We start from the raw sequence: 16588 nt of genomic DNA, 5'->3' as shown, positions 1-16588 counted from the left end.
AGAGAATAACTGATAAATCACCCAATACATTGTTCCCTCTCACTATACATTGTTCCCTAGAAGACATATTTTCCTTCCTTAGGAACTTTGTATGCTAGAACCCAACTATCATAAATCTTACTGTAGCCAGTTCTATAAATTATTTGTATGTCAACATATATTTTCCTAAAAGTAAATGACTCGAGTTCTACTAAGACAGTCACCCTCTCTTCACAAAATAGTTTTTCTCCAATTTTCATTTGTCAGCAATCCATAGAATTCCAGAAATTAAAGCCTGAAGAGATTTTGTTAACATGGGAACAACAGGATTAAGAGAGTATTACCTGGATAGTTTGAGGTATAAAAAGTTTTCCCAGAGAAGAGAGAAAATCCAGAAATGCCAATCGAACATGGTCAGGAGGCTCTAATTTAAGCAGTGAGGTCTGCAAAGTTATGACCTGAAGGTGCAAAGACCAAACAATAGTTACAAGCAGTTATAAAACAAGTGCTTTGTAGAGACACAACTAAGATTTTGATGGATATGCAGGATGGGAAACAAAACCAAACCCAGGACAGTCAAGGATACTACAAAGCCTATACTTCACAGGTGGAATTTGAATAAAACAATAAAATCACTCATTCAGTTACTACCACAATATTAGTCTTACCAACCATTGAAATAAAAAATTAAAAATTCATGTGTTTCTGAAAAACACTACGCCAGCATTCTTCCTTTAAATCTTTAAAAATTATTTTTTATTTTAATTTCTAGAGGGAGAAGTTCATTCTTTAAACATGGATTGGCAAACTTTCTGTAAAGGGCCAGATGGTAAATATTCTGGGCTTGTTCTTTATTGCATGCATATATATATATATATATATATATATATAAATAAATAAACCTTTTAAAAATGTAAAAGATTTTCCTTAGCTATGCTGAAAACAGAAGAGCAGAACCTAGTCAGGAGGCCATAGTTTGCCTGGTATAAAGGACACTGAGATAGTCTCTATGGCAGCAATGTCTCAATGAATAATTTACTTATGTTGAAATTTTAAAATGTTATTTAGGATTTTTTTTTAAAGGTAGGTACAATTACATCAGAACTATCAGTATTTTTCAAAAAAGATTAGAATCTTCAGAATCAACATATTTGAGTCAATTATTTTACTATATTCTCTGTAAATACATATATACTAACTAAAAATATACCTAATTAGTAAACATTTTTTGTTTTTTTTTAATTGAAATTTATTTATTTTAATTGGAGGCTAGTTACTTTACAATATTGGATTGGTTTTGCCATCCATCAATGCTAAGTTCTTCATGTACACAACCAAAACCAGAGCTACTAAATACAAGGTGTTGCTAGCCTCACTCTCTGCAATATGCTGTAACTTCCTAAATAGGAAAGACTAGCTTTACCTCGGAATAGTTTTTTTCTTAAGTGACAGTAAGCTTAAACCAACTGAATTAGGGGATCAGGTCTGTCTATTATGAACTCATTCCAAATCCTCAAATCACTTCAGGTAAGATGAAGGCCTTCTCCCCTTTTCCCTCTTTCCATCACTTAGAACCACCTAAAGCAAGGCATACCTGAGGCCTACAGTCCATGGGGTCCCAAAGAATTGGACAGGACTGAGTGACTAACACAACTTCAACAACAGCTTCTGGCATACCTTTGAAAATGCTATGAAGGCAGGGTTCCCAGGTGAACTGACTCCTAACCTCAGGATTTCCTAAGCAGTTACCAGCAACAGCAAAACAGGTCTGACTATTCAGTATCAAAGAGATACAAGAGTAGATAGCTTGCCCACTATTCTTACCTGACTTATCAGCTGAGGATCTAAAGCTTGAATGAAAAATCCCAGCAGTGGAAGTAAAAGGCTGAGTGTCTGCTGAACATAAGGTTGACCTATTACCTTAAATAAGAAGCACAAAATAATTTTGGTGAAAATTTTCCATCACATAAGACTAGCCACATTCACATTTATTATATTCCAGGAAATATGCTCAGCACTTTATATTACTTCACTTATTCCTTATAACTCTACGAAGCAGGTATTACCCTCACTTTACTACTAAGAAAAAGGGGTAGAGAGGTTAAATAATTTCCTCTAGACACACAGTTAGGAAAAAGTATAGCCATGTTCTAAACCCAGATTTAATTCAGATGGGCATCTCATTATTTTTATCTGTCTCAGAAAAAGCTTGCTTATTCCTTAGTCGTCTTAAAATTCTCCTCTCCAGAACTCTTGCTTCTATTATATTATAAGCTTTATCACCAGGAAAGATCCTCAGTGAATATTTATTCAATGATTTAATGAGGATCAGGGGAAATAACTTGTTGAAGCTAAAATGCTACAACAGTGAAATCTAACCATATACATAAACTTTAATGATAAAATATCATCTGCAAAACCATTTCTGTTATTTCACAAATGTGAATGGTGCCTTCAACTTCCACTGACTGGGACACCCAGAGGCCAGTATTTCAACTTATCAATAGTTAGATATTTAACTAAATATGATTTTTAAGTTACAATGATCTGTGGGACATATATCATTCTACTTCTAGTCTGATTTTGGCTTTTCTGGAGAAGAGGAATACAAGTTAGCCACATCCATTTACTTGCCCCTTCTACTATTAAGCCAGACCACTCTCACACTGCTCAAAAGATTTTATAAAAGAACTCCAGAATCACAGAAACAGGCCATAGCAAACAAAGAAGAAAAAACAGTAGGAGAAGAAATTTTTAAAAAAAGAGGGTCCAACTGGTCTTGAAAATAGTAGCTAGACTGTCACTGTCACTTCACTAGTTTCTAGTTTTATTAATATAATTCTATCACACTTAAATAGAACTGGCTGAAAGAGTAAAAGTAGGCATTTTTAAGTTCTAATCACAAGTGCTACCAAGAACCTAAAGTAATTACATACATTTTACTCTGTATGGAAATTTCATTCTTTTTCAATATTTTATTTGTTCTTCAGCAAAATTATTACAGTTGCTTTCCTTACCAGTTTAACATTTAAAAGAATTGAAAGCTGACTTCCAACTTCCTTAATTGCCATTTGCTGCCCCATATCCAGAGCTTCACCAGAAGAATTACATACAGCAAGCAGAGCAGAGAGCACTGTGTTCTAAAGGCGAGAGACAGGGAAAGGACCTGAGTGTGGACATCAGTCTAAAGGAGCTGGAACCCAATTACCTGCAGGTTTTGAGTTACCTCTAACTCTTCATAAAAATACTAGAAGTGTATCTCTAAGACCCAAAGCCATCTTTTCAGCAATGTCTTAATACATGTATTATGTTGGCCAAATAAGATGTAAGATGTTATAGAAACACTCAAATTTTTGGCCAACCAATATATTTTGTTAAAACGACTTTTCCTTATACACAGAAACATTTGCTTCATTTTCCTAAAATTTTTTTTTTCCTTTTAGGTTGAAAATTTAACAAAATGGAAACTATCATATTTTAATAAATAGATTTGATACAAATGGCCAATATGGTCAAGCTAATTCATACTATTTATCAACTAAATTTTTTTCACATTATGTACTTAGCAACCTTTTAAAGTTTACTAAATTATTGTTGCTGTTGTTGTATAATTAATCTTTAAAAATTTTAGCAACACTGCATTCAATAAACAAATATAGTACCTAAGTACACTATTTAGAATTTGAAACAAAAGATAATTTTTCCTGGATTCACTCTTAATGATATATCAAATGTCTGTCTCTCTGACTGGCCAGGAATGGGGTTGGTTGGCGTGTGGTAACAATCAGTAATTTTGCCCTTCATCCATTATACTTCAACAACCACACTTAATTTTATGTAATCACCACACAGCTTTTAACTCATTATTTACTTATTTCCTTTTACAATAAACATTAAATAACTTGCTGATCTAGTTTTGGTCATACAGTAAAGATCTGTTGAATTTTAGAAAATAGGTGCTTTTATTTTATCTAATACAGAAGTTTTTATCTTTACTTTAGAAATTTGTGTATGAATACAAAACCTGAACAATCTCACCATCTCCTAACTAGGTATTTAATAGGTTTCTTAAAGGCACATAGAAATATTTCCTTTCAATATATGTACATGCTTTAAATTATCTTGATGATTACAGTCAAATGTAATAGAGTATCAGAACATTTACACTCAGTTTAGAAATGTAAGTCTCAAGAAAACCCTGAACTCAATTTAAAATTGCAAATAAGCCCTCACCCCTTCGACTGCTCTGTGCCCAACCTTGCTTGATTTGTCTCTTATCACAAACTGATATATAGTATGTATCTAAGTTTTACATATATATATATATACATGTTACTTCTTTGTCTACAGCTAAAGAATGTAAGTCCATGAGAGCAGGAATTTTTGTTGGTTTTGTTCTTTGATATATTTTTTATCTCCAGTGCCTAAAACAGAGCTTGGCACATATAAGCATTCAAAATATGCTGAATGAATGAATGAATCAAAGAATGTGCAAATAAACACCAAACAACATGTACTATATCCAGTTTTTAAAACTGTATTTTGACTTACAGATCAACTTCTTTTTTATTCCATTATTTTAAGAGGAGCATTCTAAATAGAAAGGTATATAAAGACTCAGAAGAGATTTGCATAAAATGAGGGTTGTACAAAAAGAAGAATCTTCTCTACCAAATCTAGAAATATGTCAGCAAATATACTACAAATAAGTATTTCGCAATGTGTTCCACCCTCCCCTCTCATATTTACATCAATCAAAATAACAGCACATTTCTCACAGACTCTTACAGTGTAAAAATATGAAACTCTTGCTAGATTCTGAGGGCACAAACTGTGTCTTTTTAACAACACATCCCCAGTAACTAAAGCAGCTTCATAAACAGCTACAGAATGAATCAAGGCCATCATAATGCACTTACCAGAGACTCAAGTTCTTCCAGCGTGCGGTTACTGCCTAGCCACTTCATACACCATGCAATGCCTGCTCTGCTGACCTCAAGTGCAGTTTGTTTCCTAAGCTCAGCAGGTAATGCCTGAAAGGAAATATACTGCCACAGAAGCAGATTTTCTGTTTCTTTTGGGGGAAATTTCTGGATAAATTCCACCTGAAATTAATTGTTAAAAAAACAAAAGTAACGTAAGACAGTCTAGTGAACTGATACACCAAAGCGAAGCATTAGCTTCGATATTTAATATTTTTTTAAAAGTTCTTGGGATTTCCCCCGGTGGTCCAATGGTTAAGTCTCGGATTCTGCACTTCCAGTGCAAGGGGAGCAGGTTGGATCCCTGGTAGGAGAACCAAGATCCCACATGTTGTGTGGGTGGTATGACAAAAAATAATAGTTCTTAACTGTGTAACAGTATCACAAGGTACCAGATCAATGTAGCCTAAATGAACAAGCATTTTAGTTATTTTTTGTTTTTGCATTTGTTTCCAAATTGAAAAACACAGGTTAAGTGGAACACTATATAAATGCATTAGTGAGTGAGTGAGTGAAGTCATTCAGTCGTGTCCGACTCTTTGCGACCCTGTGGACTGTAGCCCACCAGGCTCCTGTGGACTGTAGCCCACCAGGCTCCTCAGTGGGATTCTCCAGGCAAGAGTACTGGAGTGGGTTGCCATTTCCTTCTCCAGGGGATCTTCCCGACCCAGGGATCGAACCCAGGCATTCCAGGCAGACGTTTTAACCTCTGAGCCACCAGGGAAGCTCTAATAAATGCATTAAGAAATGTTAAATTATTAGTCACATCAGCTATTTTAAATGCTTCTACCCAATAAGTCTATTTTTTTCCTAAGAATCGGTGTACTCAACAACTTGTACAGTAATATTACAAAATACACCAACAAGATTGATTTAGCCAACCTTTGTGGCTTACTACTTAGCTATCAGAGAGAAGCAAAGGTCACAGGTTCAGTTTTCCAGTGGGCTAGCCAGCTCTGCTCTACTTTAGACAACATATGAAACTCATTCGCAAGTGTTCATAACAGTATGGTTGGCAAAACAATTCTACCACTGAAATAATTCAAAGGGTTTGCCAGGTTAACAGAAAAACAGTACTGTTCTAAAATGCCATGTTAATGGGCTAGATAAAAATGGCAAACAAAGTTATTTTAAGAAAGAGCTAAACTGTTTAAATCAGTTTCTGGTAGAAAAACTGCAAAAGCAATAGTGTACTTAATTACTAATTAAGGTATACTCTAGGAATATTGATGTAATTTTTAAGAAGAATAATTCAATTTACAAATATCCAAAGTCTACTTAATGAAAGAAAAAAATTTTCTTACATCAAAAATGAGAAAAGAAAAAACACACTACTATATTCAATCTGACAGAGAAACTCTTCTACATTATATATCATATTTATATTTGAATTGTATTTGTTTGGAGAAAATACTTAGCTGTCAAAACAAGGGAGAAATTACATGGCTATTTTCTGGGGCAGCTGATAAAGCCAGAAAAATGAATCCCTTCATGAGCTATGCATCAATTACAACAGGCAGCTTTATTCATGAAACCAAACTGCATCAGGAAAGCTAAGAGAATTGTGCCAACTAACATCAATTCAAACAAGACCTTTCTTTATAATAAAGTCCAGCGAGTGAATAAGTTCCCTTTCCAAAACAGAACTATAAATAATAACACCCTGGACAACATAGGTAGGTGTTGCCAAGATCTGTTACATATAAGACTGATTTATTTATTTACTATTCTGGGTTTGAAAACCTTGGCCTCAACACAGTTTTCAAGATTTAAAACTGCTTGTGCTGACAGTTCACAAGGAGTGAAATATAAGGGGATCTAATGTGCAGAGCTCATGACTTCCCTCCTTAACACTGAGAAAAATACACCAGTGGGCTTAAAATGCAAATATATAATCTTTCCTTTACATGAAAATGGTAGCACAGCTGCCAATGTGCTTCAACCAGACCATACTAATACCCTTTCCCCCCAGGTAACCTCAGGAAATAAAAAAGCATATTTCCTAGGGTAAAAGAGAGTAAGGAGGCAGAGGCAACATCCCAGAGGAGGCCCCTGAAGCAGCTGCATGAAAACCAGCTAAAAACAATACGGGAGCCATGGAAAGAGGACAGACTTGGGAGCAAAACAGATCTTATCTGAATCCTAGCTCAGTCATTTATTATGTGTGAGCTTGGAGAAGGTCTTTAATTATCCTGAGTTATTGAATCTTCATCTGTAAAATGGACATGATAACACATCATCTATCCCACAAGGCTGAGGTAAGGATTAAAAGAATTAAAGTGCCTATTACAAAACCTGGTCCATAGTATAGTCTGAAAAAATACAGGTTTCCCTGCTGCTTCCTTTAAGATGCTGGATCATGTCTTAAGAGAAAAGGAAAACGCTGACATGACATGACATGACAGAACAACTAACACTTGTTAAATGCTCACCTGATGCATATATACACTATCTCCTTGAGCCTCACAACTGCCATCTAAGTGATAATATTTCAATTTTAGGATTAACTAACTCTGCCAAGGACTCTCAGAACAGGAATTCAAATTCAGGTTTCTCCCTTAATGTTAAGTGTTATCCAGTAACTTGAACACAGCAGGAAAAATCAGTATTTGATAAATGAAGTAAATGAAGGAAAATATTACAAGTAACCCCTCATTTATCTATAACTTCATATCTGATAGTTGCAATTATTTGGAAATTTCAAAATAAACTGAGAAGTATATAAGAGATCTCTAAACATACACTAGAGTTTGTTATAACAAACCTTCTAGAACTCACTTGGGGCTAATTCATTCTGAGTTGTATTATCCTAAAAGTTAAAATTTCTCAACTGTGGGAAAAGAATTTTATTCCTATAAAGTGAGAAAATGGAGGATCTCTTCCAAATCCCACTTCTTCAGGAAGGGCCTGCCAGTGAAACAGGGCTTCTAGGAAGAACCATACACCAGGAACCAAGAGTATGACCTTTAAAGACAGGGGAGTGGAAGGTAGTAAAATTGCATTAGGAGCAGACAACTCTTCAGGAGTTTTAGAGGCATGAACAGCAACCCTAATATGTTTTCTGGAGGGCGATGAGGTGGGCCTGCTGTGCTTTTCTGCCTTGGAGACACCTAAGGAAGAGGGCCAGAAGGTCAGTGTGGCTCCTCACTGCCCTGCCATCCTCTCTTGGCAGGAAAGCAGGCATGGACTTGGGGTAAACACTCTGGTCAGAAATAACTCAGCCTTTATTGAGTACCCTCTAAACTCGGCACTATGCTAAGTATTTCATATATATTATCTCTAAATCCTTAAGAAATTTTTCAAAACAGTTACACATTTCTGTCACTTTGTAGGCAGGGAAACAGTTTCAGAAACAATGACTTGCCCAAGGTCATATTAAGCCAGGATTCACACCAAGGCCTTTAACCCACTTCACTAACCTAGTGTTTCCCCAGCTTGTATCCATGTCAGAATCATGTAGGAATTTAATAATAACAAAAACAAGTTACTAAGCCTCACCCAACAGCCACCACTCCATACCCATTCTATTCACAGGCTTAGGTCCTAGAACCTGTATTTTATAAAAAGCTAATAAGAGCTCCAAAGTGACTAATCCAAGGGACTACACTAGGCTACCAAGGTTCCTGTAACTGGAGAATTTCCTCTGTCACACAGAGCTTGTCTTCCTCACAATGGCAAACAAATAGGGCTCATCATGCTTACAATTTTCCCCAGAAAGTTCAACTTGTTTACTTTGAAAAAGATAAAGATATCATTTTCATTTAGAGCATAAGCAATATTCTAGCTCTTCAAAATAAAGGGACAGGGGATACAGAACCATTTCATTCCAAGTATCTTAAATGTATGAGAAAGAAGAAAGAAGACAGAGTTAGATGTACTCAACGTCCACCTACTCCTCCACCATCTTGTTCTCTCAGAAGACAGAGTTAGAATGATTGTCTGTAACTTGCAGTAAAGATACTGACAAGGACTCTCTCTCTGACCAATCTTGAGTCAAGCTCTTCTTAGCTCTCTTCTTGAGAAGCCTTTGACCCTGGGCTTGTATCCATCTTTTCTGGGTCTTGCATTATCCAGTTTTAGCAAGAATCATAACTAAATTTAGAAAGAATCCCTCACCCTTAGTATCTGATCATCCTGGTCTGTGTTCAGCAAGAATCTGGTCAAGCCAGAATGACCCCCTTACCTCTGATGTTTCCTTTTAGGAATTTTTATCCACAAGACTCCTACCCTGCTTCTTGACCCTAGATTCACACTAGTCTATGCTGTATTCAGAACTGAGCCCAGTTCTATACTGAAATCTCTTCTCTCCTATTGCGATAGCTCTGAATAAGATCTATTTTTATCACTTTAACTTAATGTTAAAGTGTAGCTCTGGCTTTTCTTTAACATCAAAATCTAAATCCACCTAAAAGCAATAAGCAAAGCAATCAATATATTAAAAATTTACATTCAGATGTTAACATTTACATGTAGAATAAATGGGGGTGAAAAAGCCTTCAAAAGTATCTGAATCCAATTCTCAGCAGCTGCTCAAAGACAGTGACAAAGATGATATCCTTGCCTGTTGGGGTGGGGCCATGAAGAAGAAGAGACGCCTCAATAGTATTGATAGGTTGGTAAGCTGATAACATTCTCCAGGGCAGGATTTTATCTGAGAAAAGACAGGAGAGAAAGCAGAGATCAAGACTTAAAATCATAGCTTTTACAAGCTTTTATATGCCAAAATATTAACAACAGCTCTTTCTGGGAAATAACATGGAATTTTAATTTCTGATTTGGCACTTTGCTCTAATTTTTTCTCTTCCGTGAACCTACTTTTGTAATATGGAAACAATTTTGATATATTTAAAAACAATACTTTGGAATTTCTATTTCTAATTACCATTTTGATTATAACTTGATATGTTAATCCCCCTACTGAAAGATAACTTGTGAAATTTTTTTAAGTCTAAGCACAAAAGTGCAGAGGTGAATATAAACTGTAAGATGGAAGTGTCATTAAAAGAATTTAAAATTCCCATCATAATGTGCTAGGAGAGCTTTTATTTAAAGTAGTTATGAGATAAATAACATAAAAGTCACTGTTTTGTGTAAGATGTGATGAGGATTTAGAAAAAACTTGGGTAAGCACTCCAGACCATTAGCCACGGAGACTCAGATGTCAGCTGCCTGGTTACCATGCATCTCAGTGAACTTAGTCTACAATATCCTTATAGGGTAAACCAAGAAATATACGAAACAAAAAACAAAAGACACATGGCCCACATAGAATCTTATCCAAACCCAGAGACTAAAAATAAACCAGTCATACCCATCTTATATGGAACACAAACATCTTGAGATTTAAAAGCAAAAGATCAACACTGAAAAGATTAACATAAGTCATCATTAACTTTCTTTGTTATCTATTCACATTACTTCTTTACCCAAAAGGCATCAATTACTATCACATTTAGTCCCTCTCAGAAAGAGATACATCAAAATCAAGAGTCAGGATGTCTAAGTCATATTAGAGAGGGGCCTGGGGCAGGAGAGAGGGGCCCGGGAGACGGAGGAAGGAGGCGAGAGTAAGAACTCTGGGTCATCCACATTAAGGCTAACTCCTATTCTCTACTTTGTATTCAATATTAAATTTATCCTAAAACAACCTAATTTTTCTTCCCCAGATCAATGAAACTCCAAAAAATTTTGAAAAAATGACAATTTCCCCAGTGTTACAATCTTTCTAATATATCTTTCTCAATAGCATCAACACTGAAAGTGAAAGTGTTAAGTCACTCGGTCGTCTCCGACTCTTTACAACCCCATGGACCGAAGCCTGCCAGGCTCCTCTGTCCATGAATTCTCCAAGCAAGAATACTGGAGTGGGTCGCCATTCTCTTCTCCAGAAGATCTTCCCAACCCAGGGACTGAAACTGGGTCTCCTGCATTGCAGGCAGATTCTCTACCGTCTGAGCTACCACGGAAGCTCAGCATCAGCACTAATGCAGAGCAAAAAACCTAATTTACTGTCAAAATCATGTAGCTAACATGCTATTTCTCCTTTTGATATTCACATTCTTTAAGATTATCAGATCCCCAAAGGAAATGCATGGGAAGTTGAATGTTCTAGGCTTTGTAATTCTACTCACCAGATGGGCCGTTATGGTCACGTGATGAGCACAGAGTTCAGCAGTCCCGTATCTGTGACAGGAAGAGAAGCCAGTCTCATACAATTATTTATACAACTATTCAGAAAAGCAAGATGAACTACCATAAGGCACTAAATATTCTAAACTGCAGTTATTTACATGGCAAAGGAATATCACAACATACAAAATGACCTAAGCTACAGGTTCTGTTGATCTGAGCCAAAGAAAGGAAGAGGGAACTCAGTCCCTAATTCAGTGCTGTGATGTGAAATCAAACCATTTTGGGGGGCTGTTAAAGGATTATCAAGATTTAATTTTCTATAAACTTACAACTATAAAGTCATTTACTATCAATCACTACAGTAAATCAACCCCCAAATTTTAAAAAGTATGTTGTACCGAGCAAGGAAGCACCATGCGTCCATAGCCAGCAAAGAGGTGATCATATTAGCACTAAGAACAGCATTCAACAGAGCAGTGTCCTAATGAAAAACAAATGGCTATGGTAAATTATCATTAACATAACATTTCTCAAAACAATAAAATACTACCACAATCCAAAAAACCCCAACAGATCCTCAATAGGAAAGCTCTACTTTCTAGTGTCTGAAAGAATATATGTTGCCATCCCCTCAACATTTATTATGTTCAGCACTGGACTGGGCTATAGAGATGCAAAGTGATTGTCAATGTGGTAACTCAGTCACTAGGCTCCACAAAAATCCTCTATGTAGGCTGAAGTCTCTAGAACAATATATATAATACACATGCCTATACTTCTGTTTCTGTCTTAACCTATTCAAAGACAATATTTAATGTGTTGAATATTACCCATTTATAATATCATAAATGATACTCATTTTTAAATAAATTTTAACAATTTTTTCCCTAGAATTTTATCAGAATCTTTTCTAATCTAATTTCAGTAAAAAGGGACTTCCCTGGTGGTCCAGTGGTTAAAAATCCATGCTTCCACTGCAGGGGTTACAGGTTCGATCTCTGGTTGGGGAATTAAGGTCCTGTGTGCTGCACAGTGCAGCCAAAAATTTTTTAAAAACCAAAACAAACAATTCCAGTTTAAAAAAGAAAACAAACACTTTAAGCCTAGGATCTGTAGGAGACTTGGTACTACATTCTGCTATTCTCTGTTTCTTTTTAAGAAACTGAATTAGGTGAAATCATAGACCCATTTTTCTTCTTCTCACACTGTCTTTCCATACCTTTCCACCCCAAATGTTTTCTGAAGTATTTTAGCTAAATATTACATCTGAATACTACAGGACTCTTAAAATTACCATTTCCTAAGACCCAACTGAATTAAAGCATAAAATGTGCAAGCTGAGAGAATGACAGTTAAAAATAAATACACATTTCTGAGTCATATGGTAGTTCTATTTTTAGTTTTTAAGGAACCTCTATAGTGGCTGTATCAATTTACATCTCCATCAACAGTGCAAGAGAGTTCCCTTTCCTCCACACCCTCTGCAGCATTTATTGTTTGTAGATCTTTTTGATTATTGCCATTCTGACTGGTGTGAGGTGATACCTCACTGTAGTTTTGATCTGCCTTTCTCTAATAATTGGTGATGCTGAGCATGTTTGTTGCCCATGTGTGTGTCTTCTTTGGAGAATTGTCTTTTTAGGTCTTCTATCTATTTTTTGAAGACATATGCACCCCAACACTTATTACAGCACTATTTACAACAGCAAGGACATGGAAGTAACCTAAATGTCCATCAACAGATGAATGGACAAAGATGACAAGGATATAGATACATATGGATAAGATAATATGAGTCATCTGTGGAGACATGGGTGGGCCTCGAGTCTGCCATATAGAGTGAAGTAAGTCAGAAAAAAAATATATATCATCACATCAATGTGGAATCTAGAAAAATAGTAAGATGAATCTATTTGCAGGGAAGGAACAGAGATGCAGATGTACAGAACTATACTCAAGGAGGGCAGTCGGGGTGGAGGTGGGTGGATGAATTAGGAGACTGGGATTAGCATATGTGCACTGCCATGTAAAACTACTAGTGGGAACCTGTTGTATAGTGATGGGAACTCAGTTCAGTGCTCTGTGGTGACCTAGAAGGGTAGGATGGGGTGGCAGCAGAGTTAATAGAGGGAGGGGCTATATGCATACATATAGCTGATTCACTTCACTGTACAGCAGAAACTAACCAAATGTTGTAAAGCAACTATTAGTGCTCAGTCATGTTCAGCTCTTTGCGATCCCATGGACAGTAGCCCACCAGGCTCCTCTGTCCACAGAATTTTCCAGGCAAGAATATTGGAGCGGGTTGCCATTTCTGTCTCCAGGGGATCTTCCTGACCCAGAGATTGAACCTGCATCTCTTGCATCTCCTGCAGTGGCAGGCAGATTCTTTACCACTGCACCACCCGGGAAGCCTGTAAACAACTATGTGCAGTCATGTCCGATTCTATATGACCCTACGGACTACAGCCTGCCAGGCTTCTAAAGCAACGATGCCCCAGTGTAAATAAATACACACACATTTATTATCCCCACACTTTCTTCTATATCTGATCACAGTTTCAGTGAAAAGAAAGCAAAAGTAATCTCAGCTTAGCCCTGCAAGTGACAAACTTACCAGTTGAGGGAACAGTGAGGGATGAAGGGAAGCAATAAATGTACACAGATGAATGCAAACGTGCTGATACAAGGTGATGGCAACCTCGGCCTGCCCTTTACTCTTTACTCCCTGTAAATGAACAGGGAGAGAGAGTTCACCAGAACACTGCTCAAAACTGGAGAAAATGGCTTTGAGTAGAGACACCCTGCAGGGAAATTGAGAACATCAAACCCAACGTTATTAACATTTAATAATTAGTGGGTGTAACAACACTACAGAGGGTTGGTTATTTTACCAAAGCCAAATGTCTCAAGATGTATATATCAGTAACAGTTTCCAATATATGTGAATATGTATCCATGTATCCATAAAAATAAAATACATTTAGAGAAATTCCTTAAAGGAGAATTTTCCTATACATCTTTTATCATTTACCAAGTGATTAACAAAATACAGAGCTATACAAAGTCTGAGACAAAATTCATCAAGAACCTGAAACTTAAATAGCTAAACTAGGTATCATATATTAAATAAAAAATAGGCCCTATTATACAGACAGAGAGGGGTCATTTTAAGATTGAAATGGTTTAAGAATTCTTCATAGAGGATTTAAAAATAAATTAAAAATAAGCAAAATATAATAGGTAAAGATGACAAAGCCTGAGTAAAAGGCAGACAGGAATCACCAGTCTGACAGAAGCAAGGTATATGTGTAGAAAAAGAGAGGATAAGGAGCAAAAGTTAATGATGACAATAGCAGGTTTTAAATGCAAAGCTGAGGACATGGGACATTATGCTTCAGTTACTAAGCAGGAGAATTGCAAGCTCAAAAAGCTGGGGTTTAGGAAGACTAACCTGACAGTGGTACATAGGATGCCGCTAAAGGAAAGGATAAAAGTCTAGAACACAGCAACAGCCAAGGTGTAGGAACTAGAGCCTGATATTGGCAAGAAGAATGAATGAATACAAGGGAGATTTCCCAGAGGATACCTTATAGTGTCTAAGCATTCTATTTATCAGAGCTCATCTTTAAATGTTATCAACTACATCTCTACTCAATGTTTATAACACTATTAGGCAATATCTTTAAAAAGAGTGAACAAAATTAAAATATTTTCATCACCTGTCATAGATTTGTGTATTTTATATTTTTATTAAGTAGCAATATATATGAGGTCTACATAGTAACTATTAATTAGAATATGTGATATAACAAAGAATTTAATTTTAAGGTCATTGCAAACAACAGTGCATTCTAAACCATTGTAATGTGATCGGAGATAAACAACATCGTGTCTGTTACCTGGCCGTAGCTTCTGAGACTTGGCTCTCTGTGCACCACAGGGCCTGCACATCCTCAGACCGAGAGGACAGCTCATCCATAATGACAACCAGCAGTAGACACTGGGGAAACTGTAGTTCACATGGCAGCTCTTCACGTGGTAAAAACACATTAAGTTATAGCAAACTGGTAAAAACATACTCTATTTTTATATAACTCTGATTGCTATATTAAAAAATTATAATTTTTTTAAGTTAGAAATATACTCCAAGAAAAGCAAGTAGAAGAAACTTTAAAGAAAATTTTTAAAACTGAAAAAAAGGATGACTATGTAAGGGAAAATTACCATGTGTCTAACACATTGTAATTAAATGTGTTTTGAAGCTTACCTAATTTACTGTCCAAAACCACATCCACAAAAGGCTGGAATGTGAGAAGCTGACTGATGAGTGGACTCAGTGTAACCAGGAAAGTACCAGCTATTTCCTCCTGCTGTGCTTTAGAAATCCCAGCAGCATACAGGCTTGGAGGAAACTTACTGGAAAGAAAGGGAAAAAACTCATTCACTTAATAGCTACCTTCTAATTTTGGCCAGAGGCTAAGTACTGCAAAATGATGTTCTCCTAGAAGTGAAAATATATTTAAAAATTAAGTAGCATGTGTTTTATAAAACAAAACTCAAAGTACTGAATTGATACCAAAATTGTATGAAGAACCTCTGAACTACACGGCTATAATTCTACAACTAAAATTTTATAATCTTAAAGAAAATGTTAGTATTATTTTAATGCATTTTAATACATTGTTGATGATACTCTCAAAAAAGTTATAAAAATATGAACTAAATAATTAGTAAAAATATATATAAGAAATATACATCAGAAAGATACTTCTGATAAATTCTGGATTAATTACTTCTATTGAAAGTTGTTTTCAAATAGGTAGAAGGCTAAACTGACAATGAATTAATGCCTAGAAGCAAGAGCTTTACAAGAACAAACTATACTAACACTGTAGGAAGATTCAAAAACTTGCAGAGAAAATGTCTCAGGAACTGCAGTTTAAACTAAACTTCATCAAAACTTATGTGAAATGAGATACATATTCAGTATATTTTGCAGTGTTAATTTTAACTATGGCAAATTTGACAGAAAATGAGAATATCCTAGGGATGACAGCATTTAAAAGGAAGTCCTTAAGATAAACACTTGATATTTGGAGAAGGAAATGGCAACCCACTCCAGTACTCTTGCCTGGAAAATCCTATGGATGGAGGAGCCTGGTAGGCTACAGTCCATGGGGTCGCAAAGAGTCAGACATAACTGAGCAACTTCACTTTCATGTATTTTATTGAAGTACAGTCAACTTATAATGTTTCAGGTACACAGCAAGGTGTTTCAGTTATACACATATATATACACATATATTATTTTTCAGGCTATTTTCCATTATAGGTTATTACAAGATACTGACTATAGTTCCCTGTGCTATACAGTAAACCTTTGTTACTTGTTGCATATCCATTTTTTAAAATTAGAAATCTAGCATTCTATTCATATTAAATTAAACAAGTGGAATCAAAATGTTATAAATTTTTTAGCTAGGCAAAACTTC

At 35.8% G+C, this 16588-nt stretch overlaps 1 protein-coding gene across 1 annotated transcript in view; it reads right to left on the bottom strand.

Annotated features, from left to right (window-relative positions):
- FIRRM (FIGNL1 interacting regulator of recombination and mitosis) overlaps positions 1-16588 on the bottom strand; it is a 50722-nt gene that overhangs the window by 6109 nt on the left and 28025 nt on the right. Inside the window, exons 11-20 of the mRNA XM_069545609.1 lie at positions 15364-15512; positions 14996-15125; positions 13711-13897; positions 11492-11574; positions 11093-11144; positions 9523-9612; positions 4899-5084; positions 2997-3119; positions 1804-1899; positions 324-437 (exon numbers count right to left, since the gene is read on the bottom strand). Of these exons, the coding sequence (XP_069401710.1) occupies positions 324-437; positions 1804-1899; positions 2997-3119; positions 4899-5084; positions 9523-9612; positions 11093-11144; positions 11492-11574; positions 13711-13897; positions 14996-15125; positions 15364-15512 (1210 nt within the window). The remainder of the gene's footprint in view (positions 1-323; positions 438-1803; positions 1900-2996; positions 3120-4898; positions 5085-9522; positions 9613-11092; positions 11145-11491; positions 11575-13710; positions 13898-14995; positions 15126-15363; positions 15513-16588) is intronic.

This window comes from Ovis canadensis, chromosome 12 (assembly GCF_042477335.2).
Source record: "Ovis canadensis isolate MfBH-ARS-UI-01 breed Bighorn chromosome 12, ARS-UI_OviCan_v2, whole genome shotgun sequence".
Taxonomy (NCBI): Eukaryota; Metazoa; Chordata; class Mammalia; order Artiodactyla; family Bovidae; genus Ovis; species Ovis canadensis.
The sequence above is the reverse complement of the archived record's forward strand: the minus strand, read 5'-3'. Positions and strand labels throughout refer to the sequence as shown.